The sequence below is a fragment of the Chelonia mydas genome, chromosome 5 (assembly GCF_015237465.2).
Source record: "Chelonia mydas isolate rCheMyd1 chromosome 5, rCheMyd1.pri.v2, whole genome shotgun sequence".
NCBI classification, from domain to species: Eukaryota; Metazoa; Chordata; order Testudines; family Cheloniidae; genus Chelonia; species Chelonia mydas.
Genome location: NC_051245.2, coordinates 44,676,920 through 44,701,821, shown reverse-complemented (window position 1 = coordinate 44,701,821; position 24,902 = coordinate 44,676,920). Strand labels below are relative to the sequence as shown.

At 40.3% G+C, this 24,902-nt stretch overlaps 1 protein-coding gene across 7 annotated transcripts in view; it reads right to left on the bottom strand.

Moving 5' to 3' along the window:
• AP3B1 (adaptor related protein complex 3 subunit beta 1) overlaps window positions 1–24,902 on the bottom strand; it is a 338,592-nt gene that overhangs the window by 158,865 nt on the left and 154,825 nt on the right. For all 7 annotated transcript variants that reach the window (XR_006291016.1, XR_006291017.1, XM_037902963.2 and 4 more), the window contains one exon: window positions 3,446–3,604. Coding sequence is in view for 5 of the 7 variants with exons in the window: in XM_037902963.2 (XP_037758891.1) it covers window positions 3,446–3,604 (159 nt within the window). In the remaining 2 variants the exon portion in view is untranslated. The remainder of the gene's footprint in view (window positions 1–3,445; window positions 3,605–24,902) is intronic.

Here is a 24,902-nt window from a genome sequence, read left to right as displayed (position 1 = left end):
TGATATTTGTAAGAAACCAGAACTTACAGCCTTATTAGTACAAATTAATGAGAAAATTCCCTTTCTTTAAATCTATATAAAGCTTTTTATTTTTTATTAAAATCTAGCTCCAGTAATAGCTGTTCATTAATTAGTTTTAAACAGTAATACCATCACCAAAAACCTTTTCCTATTACCATATTTATCAATCTATACAATGCTATTTGCATTTAATGATGACCTACAAGGACCTAAAACAACAAAAGGAAACCTGTAGGATTATGTGCTCGTGATCCAAGTTACAAAATGTAAGAGACTGTAAAAAACACACAATTGCTTTTTAAAACTTAATAGGTTGTCATCCTCCTGGAAACAAAGAATGTTGTGCCAATATTTTTAAAAGGGTACATGGGATGACTCTAGTTAACTACGGGCCAGGCAGCCTAATATTCTGAACAAAACCATGAAAGGGCTCATAAGGGATGCAGTCTGGCAAAAATTAAAAGAATGACATCCTCAAATTGAACATGAGCCAACAATGTGATGCTGTTGCAAAAAAAGGCTATTATTCTGGGGTGTAGTAACAGGGGTGTCATATATAAGACACAGGAGGCAACTGCTCCACTCTGCTTAGCACTGATGAGGCCTCAGCTGGAGTACTGTGTCCAGTGTTGGGCACCATACTTTAAGAAAGATATGGACAAATTAGAGAAAGTCCAGAGGAGAGCAACAAAAAGTGAGAGAAAGTTTAGAAAACCTGACCTGAGGAAAGGTTAAAAAACTGGGCATGTTTAGTCTTGAGAGAAGAGGACAGATGGAGGACCTCATAAGAGTTTTAAATATATTTAGGTCTGTTGTAAATAAGATGCTGATCAATTGTTCTCTATGTCCACTGAAGATAGGACAAGAAATAATCTGCCACAAACGACATTTAGGTTACATATTAAGAAAAAAAAAAATTTATAGAGATAGTTAAGCACTGGAATAGATTCCCAGGGGAGGTTGTGGAATCCTTGTCACTGGAGGTTTTTAAGAACAGAGTAGATAAAAACACCTGTATGGGTGGTTTAGGTATTCATTGCCTGTTTCAGAGAGAGGGGTTGGACTAAATGACTTTTCGAGGTCCCTTCCAGCCCTACATTTTTATGATTCTATGAACACCAATCAAACAAACCTGATATTTCTGATGCAATTACAAATTCAGTTGATAAAGGTAATTACATTAATATAATATATTTAGACTTTAGTAAGGTATTTGATTGACTTAGTGCCACAGTATATTTTTATTAAATAATAAACACTATACAAAATGAATGTAGCACATATTAAATGGACTAAAAACTAGCTTATGGACGGATCTCAAAAAGTAAATGAGAAATCATATAATGTATTTCTAGTGCAGTCCCCAGGGATCTGTTCTTGGCCCAAAATATTGAATATCTTTATCAATGATACAGAAGAAAATGATATCATGGCGGGTAAAGTTTGCAAAATTGGTCGAGTGGCAAATAATGAGAAAGACATGAAGTATTCAGAGTGGTGTGGATCGTTTGGTAACATGCGTTCATTTGAATATGAGTTTTTATACTGCCAAATGCAACCAAGAATATAGGTCACATTAGACAAGCAGACAGTCATTTGGAAAGCAGCAACTTTGAAAAAGACTTGGGGATAATGGTGGATAACCACCTGAACATGAGCTTGCAGAAACTCAGAGACCTAATACAATCTTTGGACATATAAGCAGGGGAATATGTAGTAGAAGTAGGAAGGTGGTATTATTAAGCTATTTGGCATTAGTGAGACCATTACCAGAATACTGTTATCAGTTCTAATATCCACACTTGAAAGAGATGTTGGCAAATTGGAAAGGATTCAGAAAAGAGCTACAAATGATTTGAGGCTCAGAACATATGCTTTACAGTGAGACCGAAGAAACTCTATTTAGTTTATCTAAAAAAGGTTAAGAGATGACTTGATCATGGTCTACTCTAAAAGAAAAAGTTCTCTGCTATCCGAAATCTTACCTAGATAAATGTCCAATTGCTGAAGGTGAAGTTGGACAAATTTAGACGAGAGCTAAGCAAATGTAATTAGCTATTTGAACAATTTACCTAGTGATGTGGTAGACTCTCAATTAGCTGAAGCCAGTAAATCAAGACTCGATATCTTTCTAAAAGACGATCAGTTCTAATACAAGTAGAAATTATGGTCTGGCAGGAATTAATGGGTGAAATTCCATGGCTTATGTTATGTAGGAGATCAGACAAGATAATCATAATGGTTTCTTTTGACCTTAAAGATCTGTGCATCTATGAAAAGTCAGATACTTTAATCTAGCTCCCAGAGACACTCAGCATGTACTATGTTTTAGCCACCTCGGAATTCTGCTGGGAGACTGAAGGTAGGACTCAGGCTGGGATTTTCAAATGATGTGGGTGTTTAACTCCTCCAGGCTCCTTTGAAAATCCCCACCTCAGAGAAAAGTGCCATCTAATAAATCACGAGCACCTACGGTTTTCCTTGAGAGTCTTCATTCACATATTGCCAGCAGATCGAGGGACGTGATCGTTCCCCTCTATTCGACACTGGTGAGGCCTCATCTGGAGTACTGTGTCCAGTTTTGGGCCCCACACTATAAGAAGGATGTGGAAAAATTGGAAAATGTCCAGCGGAAGGCAACAAAAATGATTAGGGGACTGGGAAACATGACTTATGAGGAGAGGCTGAGGGAACTGGGATTGTTTAGTCTGCAGAAAAGAAGAATGAGGGGGGATTTGATAGTTGCTTTCAACTACCAAAGAGGATGGAGCTAGACTGTTCTCAGTGGTAGCGGATGACAGAACGAGGAGTAATGGTCTCAAGTTGCAGTGGGGGAGGTTTAAGTTGGATATTAGGAAAAGTTTTTCTCTGGGAGGGTGGTGAAACACTGGAATGCGTTACTTAGGGAGGTGGTGGAATCTCCTTCCTTAAAAGTTTTTAAAGCCCTGGCTGGGATGATTTAGTTGGGGATTGGTCCTGCTTTGAGCAGGGGTTTGGACTAGATGACCTCCTGAGGTCCCTTCCAACCCTGATATTCTATGTTTCTATGATTAACAGGGTTTGTTTCACCAGAGTTTCTGAAAACTGATAAGCTAAACAACCTGAAATGCCATGGCAGCAGTCATATACTGAATTGCCTAATTCTCCTCTTACTCTTAATATTAAGAATAGGTAGGGAGCACGTAACATGGCTGTTCAGGACTTTTAGTATTAAATTACTCTCCCACTTTTAAGGACATTCAGTTGAAAACTGGTTACTTTTAGTTAGCTACAACAGAACTATTGTGTAACTACACAATTCTGCATGGTATTTTCTATACATATGGGGGGGCATACTCTACACCTGAATGCTCTAAATACTTGATTAAAACATTTTATAAGGGTGCACACTTAGCAGTTCAAGACACAAAGGTGTTTGTCATACAGCAGCATTCCGGCTTTGCAGCAAGGGCTTTGTATTTCGTATCAGCAATCTATGGTCTGGATCCATAGCATAGGGTTTCTTCACTTTCTGATCCTTCTTTTTCTGTTCTTCATCAGACTCATAGAAATCCTTCTCATTGTCCTCATCCAAAACACCATCCTAAAAGAAAATATTTACATCAAAGACTTGAATCAATCAGTTTTGTAAAAAAGCATCTGTAACAAAACAATTTCAAATGAAAATGAATTATTTTACAGAAGAGGGTTTTTTTTTTTTAATAGCCTGTTCCCCTATTTTGCTCAGTCCACCTAGTTCAGAATGTAAGAACATATAATCTGAACAACATACTCTAAAGTGCAGCATATTTGGAAATAAGTTTTCAATTATTAGGTGAAATTCTATGGCTGATAGTATGTACTGTAGGTGATTAGACTAGAAGATCACAATGGTCAGTTCTGGACTTGAAGTCTATGAATTGCAGTTGGCATTTCTGAAAATGAACTTTAGCTGTTCGAACTTCATGATATTTGAGGATATGAAGCACTGATGCTACAAAAGGAAGGTGAAAGGTGGTCCCAGTAATTTACCTACACACAAATGCAGACAACTACAGTCAGATAGAGGAAGGATGGTTTTATGCCCCAGGCACTACACTGGGATTAGGAAGATATGATTGTGTCCCTGTCTCTGCTACAGATTTTGAGAGATGTAGGTCAAGTTATTTAGGCTCTATGCCTTAACTACCTATCAGGAGAATACTGATCTGACCAGGAAAATTGTAAAAATTTATTAAAGGTTCTGAGATGCCAAGAGACCTGGCTACACTTTAAAAGGCTCAGATTTAAGAAAAATATCTGATTTGAAGACATTGTTTAATTATCAACTTGCTCTTTGTATGATTTTTACCTGCACTGAAGAACAGAAAATAGTTTTACAAATCTTTCATTGAGTGCACATTCTGACAATGCCAAAACAGGCCTTTTAATAACAAATAATAATGTCAAGATGGATACCATCCATATTAGATTTTAAAACATTAGGACCGACCCAAATCTGGGGTGTACATCCATGTATTTCTACTGAAGTCAACGGAACTAGGCCAATTTATAGCAATTCAGGATCTGGCCCCTTCTTTACAATTAGGTTTCATTTTCCAAACACATTTCACAATCCAGATACAGAAAAAGATACTTCAGTTAAGCAACTTACTTTCTAACTTTTGAAGATTACAAGGCTAAGCAAAATGAGTCACATGTTTTTTAAAGGACCATTTCTTGTGTATAACCAATAGAAAACAGTCACATTCAGAAAAGGCACCCACATTGTGGAACTCAATCACTAGACCTAGTTTTTATCTGCATTATGAATCCTATCTGATTCGTAGGAAACAGTTATTTTAACCACACTAAGCTGACACTTAGCATACAAAGTAGCCATCCTTCATTTGTTGTAGTAAATTATTTTAATCTTAAGTCTTTTTTTTAAGACTTTTTTACTATTTTTTTTAAATAGTAAAGCAGATAAAATGCGGGCTTTGGGTGGTGTTTTTAAATAATTATTATAAAATATAAACAGTTTAGTTTTAAAAACTGAAGTTTTGCAGTAAATTTAGCTTTAGCTTTCATGTCAATTGTTTTTATTTTTGCAAGAAATTTTTGCTGTTAAGTTTGAATAAATAGGCAAGGCCACCTTTCAGAAGTCACTGTTGTTTATGTGCAGTAACTTTCACTACTGGCCAAGCCCACCCCAAAAACATTTTGGTGGTACAGTTTCTTTTCAATATGCTCAGTTAGGAAAGTTAAGGAATTGTACACCAAGAAAGAAAAAAATACTTTGCCAAAACAATAAAACTAAGTTCTGAGAGTAGTTAGTCCTGATCTTACATTTACATATAAAATACTAAACTGAATGGGCATATTCTGATACTGTTCTCCAAATTCCATACCAGCATGACATTGATGGCTGTATGATAACAAAAGGGAATCAGTTTATATTGTTTGCATGCTTCAAAGTTTCAAAAAATCCTGCTGAGGTTGGTGGGCATTTGTTTGTTTGGGGTTTTTTTGTTTTTTAAGAAATGTACAGAGCTGTCGTCATCAGTCATTGGGGCTTTCTAGGCAGTGGAGGATACTGAGAGACCCCTGGCACATGGCTTTAGAAGACTGTCAGTTTCAGGGTTAGGAAGGAATTTCCCTATTATTCTTATCATTTGTACTGCAGTAGTTCCTACAGACCACACCAATAAAGGATGAGAGGCCCACTAGCTCCAGTGAAAAGGAACTTGCATAAGTATATATAGTTTCTCTCAGTCGATGATAATATAGCCTCAAAAACAAACATTCAAAGGAGTGATCCTCTAAGATGTCACATTCACAGCTCTTACAGTAAGTGACCCACAGACTTTCCATGTCATCTTACAACTGTTCTCAGTGTTTACACATAACTGAATATACATATTCAATTTTTCAGGCTAGACTCAACCCAACCTTTCCTTTTTGCACCCACAACTGTCACTTTTAATGTTTAATTAACAACCAGATTGCACCCATGCACAGACAGACATCAAAAGTGACATTAAATTGGTGGTTCTGCAGAATGATCATTCCTCTATCACAGACAACAATTTCTCCATGAATCAATACTTTTAGTAGAGTAGAACAGCAGTTCTCAAACTGTGGGTCGGAACCCCAAAGTAGGTCACGACCCCATTTTAATGGGGTCTCTAGGGCTGGCTTAGTCTAGCTGGAGTCCGGGACTAAAGCTGAAGTCCAAGCCGCAGCCCCACCACCGGAGCCGAAGCCTGAGAACTTCAGCCCTGGGCAGCAATACTCAAGTTACAGGACTCCTGCCAAGGACTAAAGCCCTTGGACTTCGGCTTGTCCCGCAGCACAGGTCTGTGGGGTTCGGACTTTGCCCCACCCGCCACGTTTGCCAACTTTCTGATCGCAGAAAACTTAACACCCTTGCCCGCCCCACGCCCTAACCCCTTCTCCAAGGCCCCATCCCTTCTCTTAGGCCCCGCCCCCACTCACGTCATCCCCGCCTCCCTCCATCACTCACTCATTTTCACTGGGGTGGAGCAGTAGGTTGAGGGTTCCAGCTGGGGGTGCGAGCTCTGGGGTAGGAGGGGGCTCTGGGCTGGGGGGTGGGGCTGAGAGCTTTGGAGTGTGGAAGGGGGCTCTGGGCTTGGGCAGGGGGTTCGGTTGTGGAAGGGGATATGGGCTTTGTGCTGGGGCCAGAAATGAGGTGTTCAGAGTGTTGGGAGGGGGCTCTAGGCTGGGGGAGGGGGTTGGGGTGCAGGGGGGGATGAGGGCTCTGGATGGCGGTAAAGGCTCTGGCATGCAGGAGGTGGCTCTGGGCTTCGGCAGAGGGGTTCAGAGTGCAAGAGAGGACTCAGGGCTGGGGCAGGGGGATGGGGTGCGAGAGGGGGTGAGGGCTCCAGCTGAGGGTGTGGGCTCTGGGGTGGGGCTGAGGATGAGGGGTTTGGGGTGCAGGAAGGGGCTCAGGTCTAGAGCAGGAGTGCGAGAGGGGGTACATGCTCCAGGTGGTGCTTACCTCAGGTGGCTCCTTGGAAGCGGCAACATGTCTCTCCAGCTCCTAAGTGAAGGGGCGGCCAGGGGGCTCCACGCGCTGCCCCCATCCACAGGCACTGTCCCCACAGTTGCCATTGGCTGTGTTTCCCGGACAATGGGAGCTGTGGAACCGGTGCTTGGGACAGCACCTGCACCACAGAGAGGGGAAGCATGCAGAGTCCCCCGGCCACCCCTGCACCTAGGAGCCAGAGGGACATGTCCGCTTCCAGGAGCCGGTGCTTGGGACAGCACCTGCACCACAGAGAGGGGAAGCATGCAGAGTCCCCCGGCCACCCCTGCACCTAGGAGCCAGAGGGACATGTCCGCTTCCAGGAGCCACTGTAGCCAACCAGACTTTTAGCAGCCCAGTCAACTGTGCTGACCGAAACAGCCAGGGTCTCTTTTCGACAGGGCATTCCGGTCGAAAACCGGATGCCTGGAAACCCTAACCCCAACTGGGGGAGGGTTCAGGCTTTGGTCGTCGTCATCATCTCCCCCCCCCCCCGGGGGGGGGGGGGGGAAGGGGGTCATGTAATAATTTTTGTTGTCAGAAGGGGGTTGCGGTGCAGTGAAGTTTGAGAAACCCTGGACTAGAGAGTTAGGATCTAAACTCAGCTTCCAAAAAACAAATATTCCAATTCAACCTGCTGACCAGTCAGCTCAAACTTTCCTGTAGTACTCTAGCAATGAGGGATACTGTTCCTTATTATGGGCTTGGTTTTTTAAATTAACTATTGATAAATTTATCAGACTGGTAGCCCTGTTAGTCTGTATCACTAAAAACGAGGAATACTTGTGGCACCTTAGAGACTAAAATGTATTTGGGCATAAGCTTTTGTGGGCTAAAACCCATTTCATCAGATGCATGGAGTGGAAAATATAGGAGGAGGATAGATATACACAGTACGTGAAAAGATGGGAGTTGCCTTACCAAGTGGGGGTCAGTTCTAACAAGACAATTCAATTAAAGTGGGCTATTATCAATAAGAGGAAAAATCACTTTTGAAGAGGTAATCAGGATGGCCCATTTCAAACAGTTGACAAGAAGGTGTTAGGAACAGTAGGGGAAAATTAGCATGGGGAAATTAGTTTTTAGTCTTGTAGTGACCCATCCACTTCCAGTCTTTATTCAGGCCTAATTTGATGGTCTCCAGTTTGCAAATTAATTCCAGTTCTGCAGTTTCTCCAGGGAGATTGACGTGTTCTCCGACCGGTTTTTGAATGTTATAATTCTTGACGTCTGATTTAAGTCCATTTATTCTTTTGCACAGAGACTGTCCAGTTTGGCCAATGTACATGGCAGAGGGGCATTGCTGACACATGATGGCATATATCACATTGGTAGATGTGAAGGTGAATGTGCCCCTGATGGTGTGGCTGATGTGGTTAGGTCCTCTGATGGCGTCCATCGAATAGATACGTGGACAGAGTTGGCAACGGGGTTTGTTGCAGGGATAGGTTCCTGGGTTAGTGTTTTTGTTGTGTGGTGTGTAGTTGCTGGTGAGTATTTGCTTCAGGCTGGGGGGCTGTCTGTAAGCGAGGACTGGCCTGTCTCCCAAGATCTGTGAGACTGAGGGATCATCCTTCAGGATAGGTTGTAGATCCTTGATGATGCGCTGAAGAGGTTTTAATTGGGGGCTGAAGGTGACGGCTAGTGGCGTTCTGTTACTTTCTTTGTTGAGCCTGTCCTGTAGTAGATGACTTCTGGGTACCCTTCTGACTGTCAATCTGATTCTTCACTTCAGCAGGTGGGTATTGCAGTTTTAAGAACGTTTGATAGAGATCCTGAAGGTGTCTGTCTCTTCTGAGGGATTGGAGCAAATGCGGTTGTATCTTAGAGCTTGGCTGTAGACAATGGATCGTGTGATGTGGTCTGGATGAAAGCTGGAGGCATGTACAAAGTATAGCAGTCAGTAGGTTTCCGGTATAGAGTGGTGTTTATGTGATCATCGCTCATTTGCACTGTAGTGTCCAGGAAGTGGATCTCTTGTGTGGACTGTGGACCGATCCAGGCTAAGGTTGATGGTGGGGTGGAAATTGTTGAAATCCTGAGAACTTAAGGGCATTAAATCAAGCACTCAGCACTTCATAAGATCAGGCCCAATTCACTGTTGTCCCACACTTCATGTTGTCATTAACACCACAACAAAGAGGATGTAAAAATGCCCACGCATTATGGTAGCATTTTTACACACACTTCGCTCTGGTATAAATCAGGGGTTCTCAACCTTTTTCTTTCTGAGCTGCCCCCCCAACATGCTATAAAAAACTCCACAGCCCACTTGTGCCACAATAATTGGTTTTCTGCAGATAAAAGCCAGGGCCAGCCTTAGGGGGTAGCAAACAGGGCAACTGCCTGGGGCCCCATGCCACAGGGGCTCCCGCAAAGCTACTTTGCTCAGGCTTCAGCTTCAGACCAAGGTGTTGGGGCTCAGGGCCCCGGGCTTCAGTCCCATGTGGTGGGGCTTCGGCTTTCTGCCCAGGACCCTAGCAAGTCTAACACTGGTCCTGCTTGGCGGACCTCCCCTGAAACCTGCTTGCAGCCCCCCATGCAGCCCCAGACCCCTGGTTGAGAACCACTGGTATAAATGACAATCACAAGGGACAAATACAAATCATAACATCATCTCTAATGTAAATTCAACAGGATACTCATGCTATTACTACTAGAATTTTACTCCCTTACTACTTAAGAAGTTATCTAGATATGTGTATCAAATTAATTACACTCAGAGTTCCATGGAAAGATAAATAAGAAACCTACACACACAAATGATATTAACTGAACCTTTCTGTTTGGAAAAAACTGCTTCACTATGACAAAAAAAAGTTGAGACATATAGAAGTTGGAAAAAGCTTTTAAAACTTATCTTCCACTTTTTCAAAATGTAATTTTATCCTCCTTTTTGTTGTGTATATAATATTTATATAACTACACTTTAAGTGAAAAGATTTATTGATATTTAAGCAATTTACAAAAGAACATTTAAATAGTGTCTTGACATGTTTAAGTACACATCTTATTACAAAATTAACAATACTGAGCAGTATATTGTTATATTACAGTTTTTCCTTTTTTCAAGTTATCTAAATAAAACCATATATTAAAATATGTATATTTAACCATTCATATTAATTTTTAAAACCTTTTTGAGGAAGCTGAACATTTTCTTTAGGAGAGGAAGAAGAGAGGACTCAGGTGAGGTGATAGAAAGTATGTGAAATTAGACATGGGGGAATATAATTCAGCATTGTCTTTTATGTATACCCTTCTTAATTATCCATTGTTCCTGTAAATACAAAATTCTAGTGCCCTTATCAAAACAAATTATTTCAGTATTTCTGTTTGTTTTCCTGTACCAGGTATACTATTACTTTTATCAGTTTTTGTTTGTTTGTCTTGCACTGTTCTTACAATATATGTAAAGTCTTCATTAGATATTCTAGCAGTAGGTTTTTCCAGTGATCTGCAGTTGGAGTCTTTGCCTGGGTCCACAGATTGAGGACTGCTTTTTGTTAGTTTGTTTGGTTTTGGTTTTTGTTATAAAGTGCAAGAAGAGCAGCTTCCTTATTCCGGGCTTAAATCTTTTTAATTAGCTAACTCCCAATACACATCCTTAAATCTTGTTTAAGTTCTATCTCTAGTAGTTTATTATTATTTCTTTCTTCATCCAGCAGTCCCACGTTTATAAAAGAGAGCCTGGTTGTTTTGCATTTCATACAGACATCTGGGGCAATATTACACAAAGGAGAAACATACATTTTGTAGAACAGAAGGTGCAAATTCAGTATTATCTGATTTGTACTGGAGCCAATATTTATAATCTGAATAACCTCATTCCACTCTTCTGCTATTGCACATTTATAGTTTACACTCCATAACTGAATAACTTTATCTGGCTTGTCTTTTAAAAACAATCCTGAAGTTATACATTTGAGACAATCTTAATTTCTGAAACGTCAAGCCCTTGTATGACTTTTTTATTCTACTGTACTTGAATAAACTACACACTCATATTTGCTTCCTTAGAATACACAACTAATAAGGAAATCACTTGTCTCTTAGGAGCTCTCATAAGACTGCAATTGAATTACACCTCTGCGTCAAAGCCAGTTCTGAATGACTCCTTAAGGTAGCTGTAGGCCAAGCAACTCTATTAAGTGTATTAATGACTCAATTAAAAAAAAAGTGCCTTAATACAAAGATTCATCAACAGCTTTTACTTTACGGTATTCATATAAGCAAATATTTTAGCTACCCAGAATATGAAGCTGTTGTACTAACCTGTTCAACACAGCAATTAGTGATTACATAAAACTCTGAGAATAAATGTTCACTTAAAATTGACACTGTTTCACTTCCATATTTCTCCTTGCAGTGTCCATTAACATACTTCTTCAGAGTTCAACTGAATTATTCTAATAAAGGACATTCCAGTTCTGCCTACTTTGCTATACCAGTGTTCAGGGTCACAGGTAGTAATTTTAGTAAGCAATATGCAAAACAACTTTTTTTCCCCCCCTATTAGTGTCCTACTCTCATGTTTATGTGAACCTTAAAACAATGTGGATAACTTATCTTGCTGTTAAGCAATATTACTACTAATAAACATTAACTTAATGGAATTCATATAAGAATATGAAGCATCATTTAATGCTTTATACCGATTTGATATTCCTTAATATGAAATAATGCCGATCATTTAATTTCCAAGTAAATTATTTAACAGAAAAAAAAGCTTACCAAGTAGCACAGATACCAAGAATCAAAACGGGAAGTGAAAACACTTTACCACAATAGTTTTGATTTTTCCCTCTTCTCTGATTCCTCCAGTGGAAAACTACCTAAGTCTGGATTACCAACATTCAGAACACTCCAAATATTACAAAAAAGTAACTGAAGCCTTACTCAAGCAAAACAACCCAAGTGCTGAAAGAGTCCATAAAAATAGCTTTTGCATTAAAAGAAAAGAAGGGAGATGATAAATGTCAAATTACATTGCTTATGCAGTACTGTATAAACTTATTTCTCTCTGCTGTTGGTTACAACTTATTAGGAGCTTGAAAATAAATTTCCCTTCATATTTCATCTCTTACTATTGATTATTATTTAAGTGCTAAAATTTTTTTTTTTTTTTTTTTTTTGAGTAAAATACTAGAGTATCTGGCAAACACTCTTTCCTCCATTTCTAGTGTAAGAGCACCCATCGTGACTTTTTATTTACTTATGTCTATACACCACTGAGCTCTTCTCTTTTAAAATTAAAATGTTAAAGTGCCAGATCAACAGCACTCAAAATTGAACTCTCATTTATCCACAGAACGTGCAACTGCAGTGCAAACTTCCAATGCATCTCAAACCTGTCCTAAAAGGATTACCTCTTCCAGTGCATTGCAACTCAGTCCTGAATGGACTACCTCTACAGTAAGAAGGTAATTCAGTCTTTATTGATTCAACCCTTGATATGTCTGCTGTGACTGCCAGCAGGGGTGCCAACTAGTATATCAGTTCTATTCACGTGAACAGCAACACACAGTCCTGAAAATGGTACTTAACTAGTTGATCATTGCTGTGAAGCGGTAGGAGGCGCTCTCATGCATTTTAATTTTTTGGAAGTATTTTTCTGCATGAAAATGCCAGTTAAAAAATTTGGAGCAAAGTCCAAACAATTTTATAAGGCTACTTGCCTCTTGTAAAAGTTCATAAATGCCATGTTTAGAAAAAATTATGGTGTCTCACACTTTCTGCATTCTTCCACAACCAGGAATATTAACTTGATCTTTGTTCTTCAGTGGTGATTTATTTATTTCCTATCTAGAAAAAACCTCTTGTGAGATCAGAATGGTTGTTATATGAATAATTATGTCCCAGATAGAGGATAACTTCCACATGGGAAATAAGCTTAATGAACTGAAGAACTCAGAATCAGAGAGCTTGTTCTCATACAAGCGTCTTAGTAAAATAGATTAGAAAAAGTGGTATGTAAGTACCATATACTGTACCATGGAATTGAATAGAAGCAATGGTATACAAATAGCAAGTTATGCATGTGAAAGATATAAATTAAGATGTAATAGGTGACCACAGGTTTTAAAAAATTGCCATTTCAAGCGTTAGATAATTTTACCAGATGATTACCAACTTTACCAAAACAGGAGGGCAGTTACTAGGGGATCTGTGAAAATTCTATCACTTCAGACACCTGATCCGAATAACTAACATAAACTACCCTCAAATGTTATTCTGAGCCACAGAGTATACCCTCTACAAGTTTCTAAAAGTAATTTAAAAAAAAGGGGGGGGGGGGGCAAATTGCTCACAACTTAGAACACATCTTTTAACAGAATTACATTAGTAATTCTTGTTACCTGAACAGTACTTATTTCCTAAAATCCCTCTGTATTCCATTCCTTTTTCTAAAGGACATGCAATCATACAAACAAAACAGCTATTCACACGTGACATTCTCTTAACCAATAAAAACTATTTATTCTATTGTTTGCATGGGTAAAATGTAACTAGCCTTAGGATTAACAATATAAATTTGTAAACTGTCTCATCGTTCCTGAAGAGTATTTAATCAACTATTAATTCAGAAAAAGGTAACCACAGTCAGAATTTTTAACATGAAAACTATTTTTATCTGCCAAATCCTTCCAAAATAATATTTTAGTTCTTCTACTCCCATTTGCTGCAATCTGTTGTAAATCAGTACTGTTATACTGTTTTGAGATTACAGTAGTCCCTAATATTTACACATTACAATTATTATGTTTTATAAGACCTCTGATGGGAGCTGTTCAGATGGCATTTGTGGGTCAAGTGGAAAATAGGCAAGTTTGTGTATTAAGTGCACAAAATATCACAACTATACCTCTCCGACTTGCTCCCTCTTGCTTTTCAATCCAACACTATGTCTCATTTGTCTTCTTACGGCTGCTGAAAAAGTACTCACAGCCCTCAAAGACGGTCTTCACTCACAAAAACGTGGCTCTTTTAAAGTGAGATAACTAATGTTCCTCAGCTAACTTACTCCAAAATTCTACTGGAGATGAGGCGCTGGTCATTTTTACTGTAATATAGCTAAGGGAGGTCAGCCATGAGTGGTGTGGGAGGGACATAGTGTTCACCTTGCCTAGCTACATTGCAGTAAAATCTTGTCTCCACTAGGATTTTACAGTGAAATAACTAACAGGAGTAGGGTATCTTGCTGTGAAAAAAAACACAGCTTTTTTTAACCAGTGAAGACGTGGTGGCTTCTAACATTCCCATTTAATCCTCATCTTTCCTTTTGTCCTTGCATTTGACTCATTCTTGACCCTCTGAATTCAATTATTTAGAACAAGTCTACACTGCAAAATTAAGTCAACCGAAGTTATGTCAACATACAGCCACCACAGTAATTAAACCAGTTTTACACGTCCACACTACATCCAGGAACGCTTGCACTGATTTAACTGCCAGAGTGGGGCATTGGGGACAGCTTCTGAAAGGCAGCAACAGTCGATGTAAGCAACGCAGTGTCTACATTGACACTGCATCAACCTAACTAAATAGACCTAAGCGCTATGCTTCTTGTGGAGGTGGAGTTATTAAATTGGTATAGCGGGCAAGTTACAAAGGTGAGAGCTATATTTTAGTGTAGCTACTTACAGAGTTAGGTCGACATAAGCTGCTTCATATTGACCTAACTCTGTAGTGCAGACCAGGCCCTAGTTAGCAGTTTTTGTAATCTGGTCATTACTGGGAAAATTCTGGGGAAAAAAAATGCTAAAAGGCAGAGGACAATTCTAGCACGCAAGTCTCCTAGTTTCATCAAAGGTTATTTCCTCTTTTAATAATTTCTCCTTTAAGGAGTTTGTACTGCAGCGCAGATATATATTACAAAACCCTTCCCTACAATTTTGGAACCAAACTGAAAATCTCAAAAGGATTTCCTATTTCTTATTAGTAGTAGCTGGGGAAAAGCAAGCCTGGAGGTCACCTATTGCTATCACCAGGTGGCAGAGTAAACTGGGAAATTCTCAAGAATATGCTAAAGCCATTCACCAGAAGACAGGTCTGGTCATATCTGCAGAGCAGAGGAAAACTTCACCATAGGAACAGTCAAACCTGGATTTGAAAGAGACCGTGTGTATTATGTCTTCTGCATGTTATTCAGTCCACAGCAGAAGTGACTATTTTAGTACCAAAAATATCCATCACACTCTGTTTTACAGAGTTGTGGACCCACAGCCGTAAAGACATCTTCACAAAATATTTAAATTTAAATAGGAAACTGCCAGATAACAAGCTCTATTAGCTTGTTAACTTGTTAAAGTTGCTAACCAGATAAGCTAAGACTTAACTGAATTTTTGTCTGGGCATTACAGTTAAGGTGGCATTAGATTTGAGAATATAAATTGCATATTTAGAGTAAAACACATTACATGGATTTTGCAATTAACCCAAAAACAAGTATTATAAACCCCAAAAATTCAGAGTTAAGGTTAACTTTAAAATAAATCCAAAAAATTTGAAGGCATGGAAACACAATTAGAATGCTCAAACAACCTTAACTCTCACCTATAATGACACCATGAAATAGATATATGATTAAAACATTAATATTTTTATTTCCAGATTAAATTGATTTTTAAAGGACATACTCTGAAGAAAAAATGGGAAAAAAATATCACTACAGGAGTTGAAGTTGTTTAGGTGCCAGGGCCCGTTCTAGAGTCCCATCATTGGGGGTGGGGGCGGAAGGGAAGTGGGTATTCTGGGGTCCTTGAATGACCCTATTTAAAAAAACAACCAACCTCCCAGGAGCCCTAGGGCTAGTTAGACCCTGGAAAATCTTGGATTTCAAGAATTTTAAAAAGTAAAGTTTGGGTACTGTGTCAATATTTTGCTGTGATTTATAATTTATATAAAGGATGAAGACTATACATATTGTACATATTTCAGTCAGACTAATTTGAGGCCTCGAAGATTGTTTGGGGGGAGGGGCAATTGTCCTCTTTGTGCCCGCTCCCCAAGTGGCTCCAGGCTTTGCGGGGGGAAGCCCTAACCATGCCTTTCACTTTTTTCTGCTCTTAAACACCCAATTTTCCCCTTCGGTCCCTGATGTATCCCTGAGCATGCACACTTCCCTCCCCCAACCATCTTTTTTCCTCCTTCCCTCTTGCCTTTCTTATTGAGTAAAACTAGAGGAAATTTAGTTTCTTTAAAAAAAAATTGAATTAACGTTCTTTTTTGCTATCCTTCTTAAATTAAAGCTGCTTCCTCATCAGAGACTTAATAATGTTATACTCCAGAGAATTCCACAAAGAACTGACCACTTTACAAAAGTCTTCATAATGTAGCCTGCACACAAGATATCAGTTTGTTTTAAGGGAACCTTTTTACCATGAAGATTATTATGGAACAATGCTACATTTCTTAAAGGACCCATTTCAACTAATTTTAACTCAAACTATTAAATGTATTTACTTGTAACTTCTCAGAAAATTCATTTTCTACTCAAAGAGTAAGTGTTCTCCATAGTAAAGATATGTAACAAATATTAAGCTTAGCACAGAAAATGAATTCTTGCTTTAAGTGAAAAAACTCAACTCATCCTTAACTATGGAGCTACAGCAGACACCTCCATCATACAAGTCCAAAACCATGATGTCCAAAGTTTTGAAAATATCGTGCAGGTCTAGATTTCTATTAACTTGCAGTAAGCCAGTTACACATGTGACATTCTACAAATTCACCGTGAAAGTTCCAAACACAATCTAAACAATGCACAAGAACCACAACACTCTCACAAAACTGTCATAGCACTAAACCAGAATATTTCCTTCCCTTCCAATATGGATCACAAACCTGTAGCTCACATACATCTACAATGCGCCTTTACTTCATCACAACTCCTGTTAGCACCATAGAGCCAGTACAATTAATGTGGTGAGCAGGATTCTGCTCTGACCAGAGATGGTTGGGAATTATTCAATGAAACATTTTTATTTTATTACTATTTGTGAAAAAGTATCCGTTTCAATGAAACTGTCATAAAGAAAGTTTATCGAATCCAAAATCGAGACCCACCCCACTCCAGAATAGTCAGTACCATGGTGGCTACGGCACTAACCTAGAATGCAGGAGACCGAAGACCAAGTCCCTGCTCTGATTCAGGCAGAGCAGGGAGGTGAACACAAGACACATGTCAGGTAAGTGCCCTAACCATCAGGCTGTTATCTGGTGTCTCTTCCTCTGAATTTTTACCCTGATGAGGAATGGAACCAAATGCTGAAACCTCTAATGTTTTTTATGAAACAGAATTCTTGTTTTCCAGCCAGTCCTAGCCCATATCAGAATTGTTAACTAAGTTATAATATGGCCCTACCAAATTCATGGTCCATTTTGGATGTCAATTTTAAGGTCATAAATTAGGATTTAAAAAAAAAATTGTAAATTTCATTTTTTCGGCTATTTAAATCTGAAATTTCACGGTGTTGTAATTGTAGGGATCTAGAATCAAAAAGGAGCTCTGAGGTGGGGAGAGGTCACACAAGGTTATTGTAGTGGGGGTTGCAGTACTGCCACCATTATTTCTGCACTGCTGCTGGTGGGGCACTGCCTTCAGAGCTGGGCAGCTGGAGAGCAGCAGCTGCTGGCTGGGAGCCCAGCTCCGAAGGCAGAGGTGCCACCAGCAGTAGCTCAGAAGTAAAGATGGCATGGTATGGTATTGCCACCTTTACTTCTGTGCTGCTGCTGGTGGGGCACTGCCTTCAGAGCTGGGCAGCTGGCCAACATCCGCCGCTCTCTGGTTGCCCAGCTCTGAAGGCATCGCAGAAGTAAGGGTGGCAATACCATGACCCCACTAAAATAACCTTGCAACCCCCCTGCAACTCCATTTTGAGTCAAGACCCAATTTGAGAAACACTGGTCTCCCCCGTGAAATCTGATAAAAGCACACAAGACCAGTTTTCACTGTGGGGGAGGGGTGGGAAGAGGAGAACAATCAGATATCATGGTCCGTGACACGTTTTTCATGACAGTGAATTTGATAGGGCCCTAGTTATAACTGTGGTGTCTTCATTATGATGGTGATGCTCAAGTCAGAAATAAAACTGTTTGAATTTTAGATCCCAGGTTGGGTTTGTAAGACTAATAGTCAGAAAACTGTTAACTGTGTAAATTTTGAATAGACAGACTCCTACAACCTTTAGTCTAGGTCAGGGCAGATTTTTTTTTAACTGAAGTCACAGGAGCTGCTCACTTTGCAAAAAATGCACTAAAATTAATTTTTAAAAGACTAGCAGGAGAAATAATAGAAAAAATTGTTGGAATCCAAAATTTTTCAGATGTGCAGTTTTCTACATTCCCAGACAGGAAGATATACAAGTGCTGTGAGGCATGCTTATGCAACTTCAGAGAGGAGGATGTTTCTTTGGGGCAGTTTTAAATGGAGCTAATGTTTCAAGCTATTACAAATAAAGCACAAGCCGGAGCCCACACAGAAAACAATTTGATTAGAAAAATAAAGGACTGCAGCACATGAGACTTCATGGAAGATCATTTGAAAAAGCACACAGCCTTGAGATCAAGTCCAAAAGCTCAGTACCACTGTGTTAGGCTTTGTCTACACTGGACATTCATCAGTAAACCTTTTGTCGTTTGGGGTATGAAATGAATACCCCCACAAACGACATAAGTTTTACTGACAAAAAGCACCAGCGTGAACAGCGCTTTGGTGGCATGAGAGCTCACCTGCTGACAAAGCTACCACCATTTGTTGGGGGTGGAAGTTTTTTGTTGGCAGGAGAGCGCTCTCAAAATTACTTTTATATAAATTATGTACTAGATTTTATATTAGCAGATGAACAGAAAAAAGTGCCTGACTTATAAAAAAGAAGTGTAAAAAGCAATCAAGTTTTATAGTAACAGCGAATGAGGAACACAATAAGGGATCTGAATAAAGAAATAGCATTAACTGAGGTTTTCAAATTCACTGTTGGTTCATACAAAAGATAAACCTCTGTTGAAGACTGACATTTACACTGCTTATCTCATTGACAAAAGTGTGCTGAATGAGACTAGCTTTTCATGAGAAAAACTAGGGGTATGTCTACACTGTGAAGTTGTCAACAAAATTTTTGTCTTTCACAGGTACTTAAAAAAGCCCCCCCCCGGCGAAAGATAAAAGTTTCACAGGTACTTAAAAAAGCCCCCCCCCCCACCCATCCCCGACGCAAGTGGCAGTGTGAACATGGCTTTGTCGGCAGGAGCACTCTCCTGCCAACAAAGCTAACACTGCTTGTAAGGCTGGAAGTATTTTGTTGGCAAAAGTTTATACATGCTGACTTTTAGCGACAAGGCTGTGTTGACACAGCCTTGTCGCTAAAAGCTGCATGGTACAGACAAGCCCTAAGTTGCAAAGTATGTAGATCTATCAATGTTTTCAGACATTCCAAGTCTTACAGTATACTGAAGTGTTGTATTTCAGAGTAGCAGCCGTGTTAGTCTGTATTCGCAAAAAGAAAAGGAGTACTTGTGGCACCTTAGCGACTAACAAATTTATTTGAGCATAAGCTTTCGTGAGCTACAGCTCACTTCATCCGATGCATGCAGTGGAAAATACAATGAGGAGATTTATATACATAGAGAACATGAAACAATGGGTGTTACCATACACACTGTAACGAGAGTGATCAGGTAAGGTGAGCTATTACCAGCAGGAGAGCGGGGTGGGGGGGAAGAACCTTTTGTAGTGATAATCAAGGTGGGCCATTTCCAGCAGTTGACAAGAATATCTGAGGAACTGTGGTGGGCGGAGGAGGGGAAATAAACACAGGGAAATAGTTTTACTTTGTGTAATGACCCATCCACTCCCAGTCTCTATTCAAGCCTAAGTTAATTGTATCCAGTTTGCAAATTAATTCCAATTCAGCAGTCTCTCGTTGGAGTCTGTTTTTGAAGTCTTTTTGTTGAAGAATTGTCACTTTTAGGTCTGTAATCGAGTGACCTGAGAGATTGAAGTTTTCTCCGACCGGTTTTTGAATGTTATAATTCTTGACATCTGATTTGTGTCCATTTATTCTTTTACGTAGAGACTGTCCAGTTTGACCAATGTACATGGCAGAGGGGCATTGCTGGCACATGATGGCATATATCACACTGGTAGATGTGCAGGTGAACGAGCCTCTGATAGTGTGGCTGATGTGATTAGACCCTATGAGTGTTGTAGAATTTCATCCAGTTACGAATATGTATCCGCAGCAATCCTTGAGAAGGGAAAATTAATTTATAAGCGAAGTTCACAAATGCTCAAACACAAATCTTCAAAGAGAACTAAGATCCAGAGGAAACAGTAAAGTTGCACATTTAGTCATTCTATATCTCCAAGTGTGCAAAATGGTCAGTTTCAGCAATCTTCCGTTTGCCAACAAACAGCATTTTACAACAGTAATTTAAAGGTCTATCCAACAAAGTACAAACCGGATTAACTGGGCCATATTTAGACTATACTCCTAACAACATTAAAAGCCTCCAAAATATTCCAAGAAAATAATTTAAGTTCTGTAATGTGATCTGAAATTTTAGGAATGGGCAATTGATCAAATATTCCTGCCCTCAAACTGGTGACACGACTGATAAGTATACTATCCTCAGCAGAAATTCTGCCTTGGTTGTTTTAACAGCAGCAGTTGATATTAAATCTTACACAGTGGCATTTTTCCTTCATTGTACTGAATAAGCAAGCAAATCAGCTGAAGACATCATAAAACATCTGTTGACTTCCTTCACTGCATTCCTTGCCAAAACCTGGGGTACACTTGCTGCAGATGATACAGCCATCATAGAAAAACAGGTGTTGCTACATTCATGACCCAGAGGTACCCCATCTTGTTAGTGGCACTTTTCCAACCACAGCAAACTCTGGGATATGTTATCAAAGAAATGGACAGTGAGAAATAGTTTGGAGTCTTTGATAAACTACCACATCTGCAATAAAAATCCAAATCAAGTTTTTACTCTTACAGGTGGGGAAGTGAGAGAGTTCAAGAAGATGATGCTTCATCAGCTTACACTCTGAATCTTTCAAGGATTTCTTTCCTACCATAAGGGCTGGAAACATAAAAACCAAACACAGTTAAAATGAAAACCTGGCTTCTAGAACACAGGTTTGCAGCACAAGGTGGATTACACGGCAATTTCTGTAGTGATAGAACTATGGAATACACAGGGCCCTGCTTTCTTAATCATATTTGATCTAGAAGGAAAATGCCTAGCATGGAAGTGACTTACACCAGTGCAACACATTTTGTGGCAAAGGTACAAATTGTTTTGTATCCATGTAAATCATACCTAACAGCAGGGGTTCCTAAGATCCCAGTGAAACTAGACTGGAGACATTTTCTGAATCAATAATACCATTTTTAAAGAGCAAATTTTCAGAGAAGTCCCATGCTAAGTAGAAAACTATGCTTGGAATTTCAACTACTTTTCAGCCTTCCATTATTGACCTTTCAGCCATCATTTCCTGTGAATCTGCACTCTGAACAAAGCTATTTTCTTAATAATTTTAAGAAATAATAAAATTGGCATAGACGAGGTACCACTACAGTATATTTAGATAAGATTATGCAATAGAAAGGTTTGTCAGTAGATTTTAGGATTTTGCTCACACTGCAACAATACAGAAAGAGCAACAAATCCCAGAGTTCTCTGATTTAGACATTTATGCTAAGATTTTAATGTTAAGTAGTATGATTATAACTTAATTATAATGAGATGAAATATTACCACCCCTGATTTTTATCACTTGAAATTATGGACCAGGTGTGCCAGAGATCATAAATTTGGTAAAAATGGAAGTCAACTGAAGAAACTTATTTATTGTATCTCTGGTTCTTTTAGATGTGATGAAGACGTGTATTTCACTTGGGGGGGGGGGTGTGCTTAGAGCACTGGAGCCAGATACTTTTGACTAGCAGTACCCATAGGGAGGCGGCGCTCATGCCTTGTGGCTGTGGCCACTCCCTGACTATATGAGGCAGCACCGCCCTAATCCTACTCAGTTCCTTTGCACCAAAAGCCCATGAAAGGAGACTCCCATGCAGAGGGGACAGACGGTGGGTAATGGAATACACGTCTTTAGCACATCTCAAAGAACCACAATTACAGTAAGTAACCATTTCTTTTTCAAGTAGATAAAAACGTGTATTCCACATAAGTGACTCACAAGCAGTAGCCAGTCCAAGGGCGGTACTCACAGTCTACCGAAATGGGGACTGAAGGACCACCCTACTGAGGACTGCGTCCATTCTGGAAGAAGTGGTAATAGCATAATTGTCCGTAAATGTTTGTGGGGACAATCACGTGACCACCCTGCAAATATCCAATATGAAAATGTCACCGAGGAACACTACTGGCATTGCTTGGGCTCTCGTTGAACAAGCTTGCATCTGCTGAGGGGGCATAGCCAAAGCTATCTCATATGCAGTCTTGATACAGGATGTTATTCATTTACAGATAATCTATGAAGAGACCGCTTGCCCCTTCACGTGGTCTGCGAATGACACAAACAGGCAAGGCGAAGTTTAGTGAAGGCGAAGTTTAGTGTTTAATGAAACAGTTTAGTCCTATCCAGATAAAAGGCTAGAGAATGTCTAACATCCAAAGTATGAAGGTGCTTTTCCTCAGGCATGAATGGAGCTTAGGGGAAAAAACCACAGGTAAATACACCACCTGGTTCAGATGAAACAGAGACCCCTTTGAATAAAAACTTTGGGTTTGGTTGTAAGGTTACCTTGTCTTTGGTGAACTGTAAGGAGGCCCTGCCATCAGCACCTGAAACTTGCACACCCGCCTTGCAGATGTAATGGCTACCAGGAACACGGTTTTCCGACACAAGAGGGGCAATGGACAGAACACTAGGGGCTCGAAAGGAGGGACTATTAGAGCTTCCAAAACTGTGTTTAGGTTCTTGGACCAGAGCATATAAACAGAGAAGCCCTTTTAGAAAACTCATCACCACAGCATTGGCAAAGACCAATTTCCCCTGAATCGTGGGATGAAACACTGATATTGCTGCCAGATGCACTCTCAGTGAACTGAGTGAAAGTCCAGATTTCTGAAGGTGTAGCAGGTACTCCAAGATTTCCTGAATAGAATTCCACGTCAGTTGGATCCCACCAGCCAAGAACTATACCAAAAACCTCTTCCACACTTTGCTAAATAGGCAATCCTGGTAGAGGACTTCCTATTGTTGAGTAGGACTTGTTGGACAGTCACCGAGCATTGCTCTTCTTCATTCAACCACACAGCAGTCACGCCATGACTTGCAAGCGGTTGAGTATGGGATTGTGACAGCAGCCTTGGTTCTGAGTGAGCAAGTCGAGATGAGGAGGAAGCAGTATGGGAGGCTGAATCAATAGCACAAGGAGGTCGGAGAACCAGCAACATCTCGGCCGTGCTGGGGCTATGAGGATAAGCTTGGCTTGATCTACATTGAGCTTTTAGGCTGACTTGAGGAATGGTCATGATTAGGGGAAAGGTATACAGGAAAGTCGTTTGCCCGCTGCAGTGGAAGGCATCGGAGAGGGAGCTTGAACTGAAGTCCCCCAGAGCAGAACAGGTGACATTTCCTGTTTTTCCCTTGTGGCAAATAAGTTGATCATGGGAATGTCCCATGCTGTGAAGTTGAGTCGGAGGACACTCATGTTCAAGGATCACTCATGACCCAGAAAAAAATATCTGCTTAGATTGTCCACAAGATAATTTTGCACCTCAGGAAAATAGACCGCTATTAGAGTAATGTCCTCCTCGATGAAAAATTGCCACAGATGGATTGCCTCTAGCCAGAGTGACCTGGAGTGTGCTCCCCCTTGTTTGTTCCCATAGTACATCACGGTGGTATTGTCAATGAGTATGTGAACCACAGAGTGTCTGATATGGTCCCGGAAGGCCCAGCATGCATTGGGTATGGTTCAACGCTCCAGCACATTGATATGGAGCAAGGCCTACTGATCTGACCAGAGTCCCTGTACCTTCAGCGAGCCCATGTGCACACCCCACTAGCGGAGGACAACAAACCAACCTGTTCAGAGGATGAAGGTTGGGGCATTAGACCGTCGTGAGCCACATTTGAAGGGTTTGGAAGCACAGCTTCACAATCTGTACCACCTGCATGCAAGCAGACACATGGCCCAACAGGCTCTGATATCCTAGACTGTCATGGAAGGCTGGGATTGCAGACTGAGGCAGACACGTCGAATTGCCTGAAAATTGTCAATCGGCAGGAATGCTCTTAACCTTGTGGAATCTAACAGGGCCCAGGTGAACTTGCATTTTTTGAATGGGAGCCAAGGTTGATTTTCATAAGAACACAGGAACGGCCATACTGGGTCAGACCAATGGCCCATCTAGTCCAGTATCCTATCTTCCAACAGTCACCAATGCCAGGTGTTTCAGAGGGAATGAATAGAACAGGTAATCATCAAGTGATCCATCCCCTATCGCCCATTCCCAGCCTCTGGCAAACAGGCTAGGGACAGAGCATATTTTTGCACCCCACTCCGGTTTTTAGAATGAGGCCCGGACAGCTGAGCAAGTGCAAAGTGTTGCTGACATGAGGGAGAACTTCCTCTCTGGATCTGCCCCGTATTAACCAGTCATTAAGGTACAGGAAGATGTGGCTTTCCTGTCCCGAGATATGCATTAATCACGACCACACACTTGATGAAGACTCCGTGAACAGAAGAGAGACCAAACGGCAGGACTGCATACTGAAAATGGCATCATCCTACAATGAAGCAAAGGAACTTCCTGTGGCTAGGCAGAATCACCACATGGAAGTAAGCATCCTGGAGGTCCAGGGCAGCGAACCAGTCATTCTGAGAAAATGCAG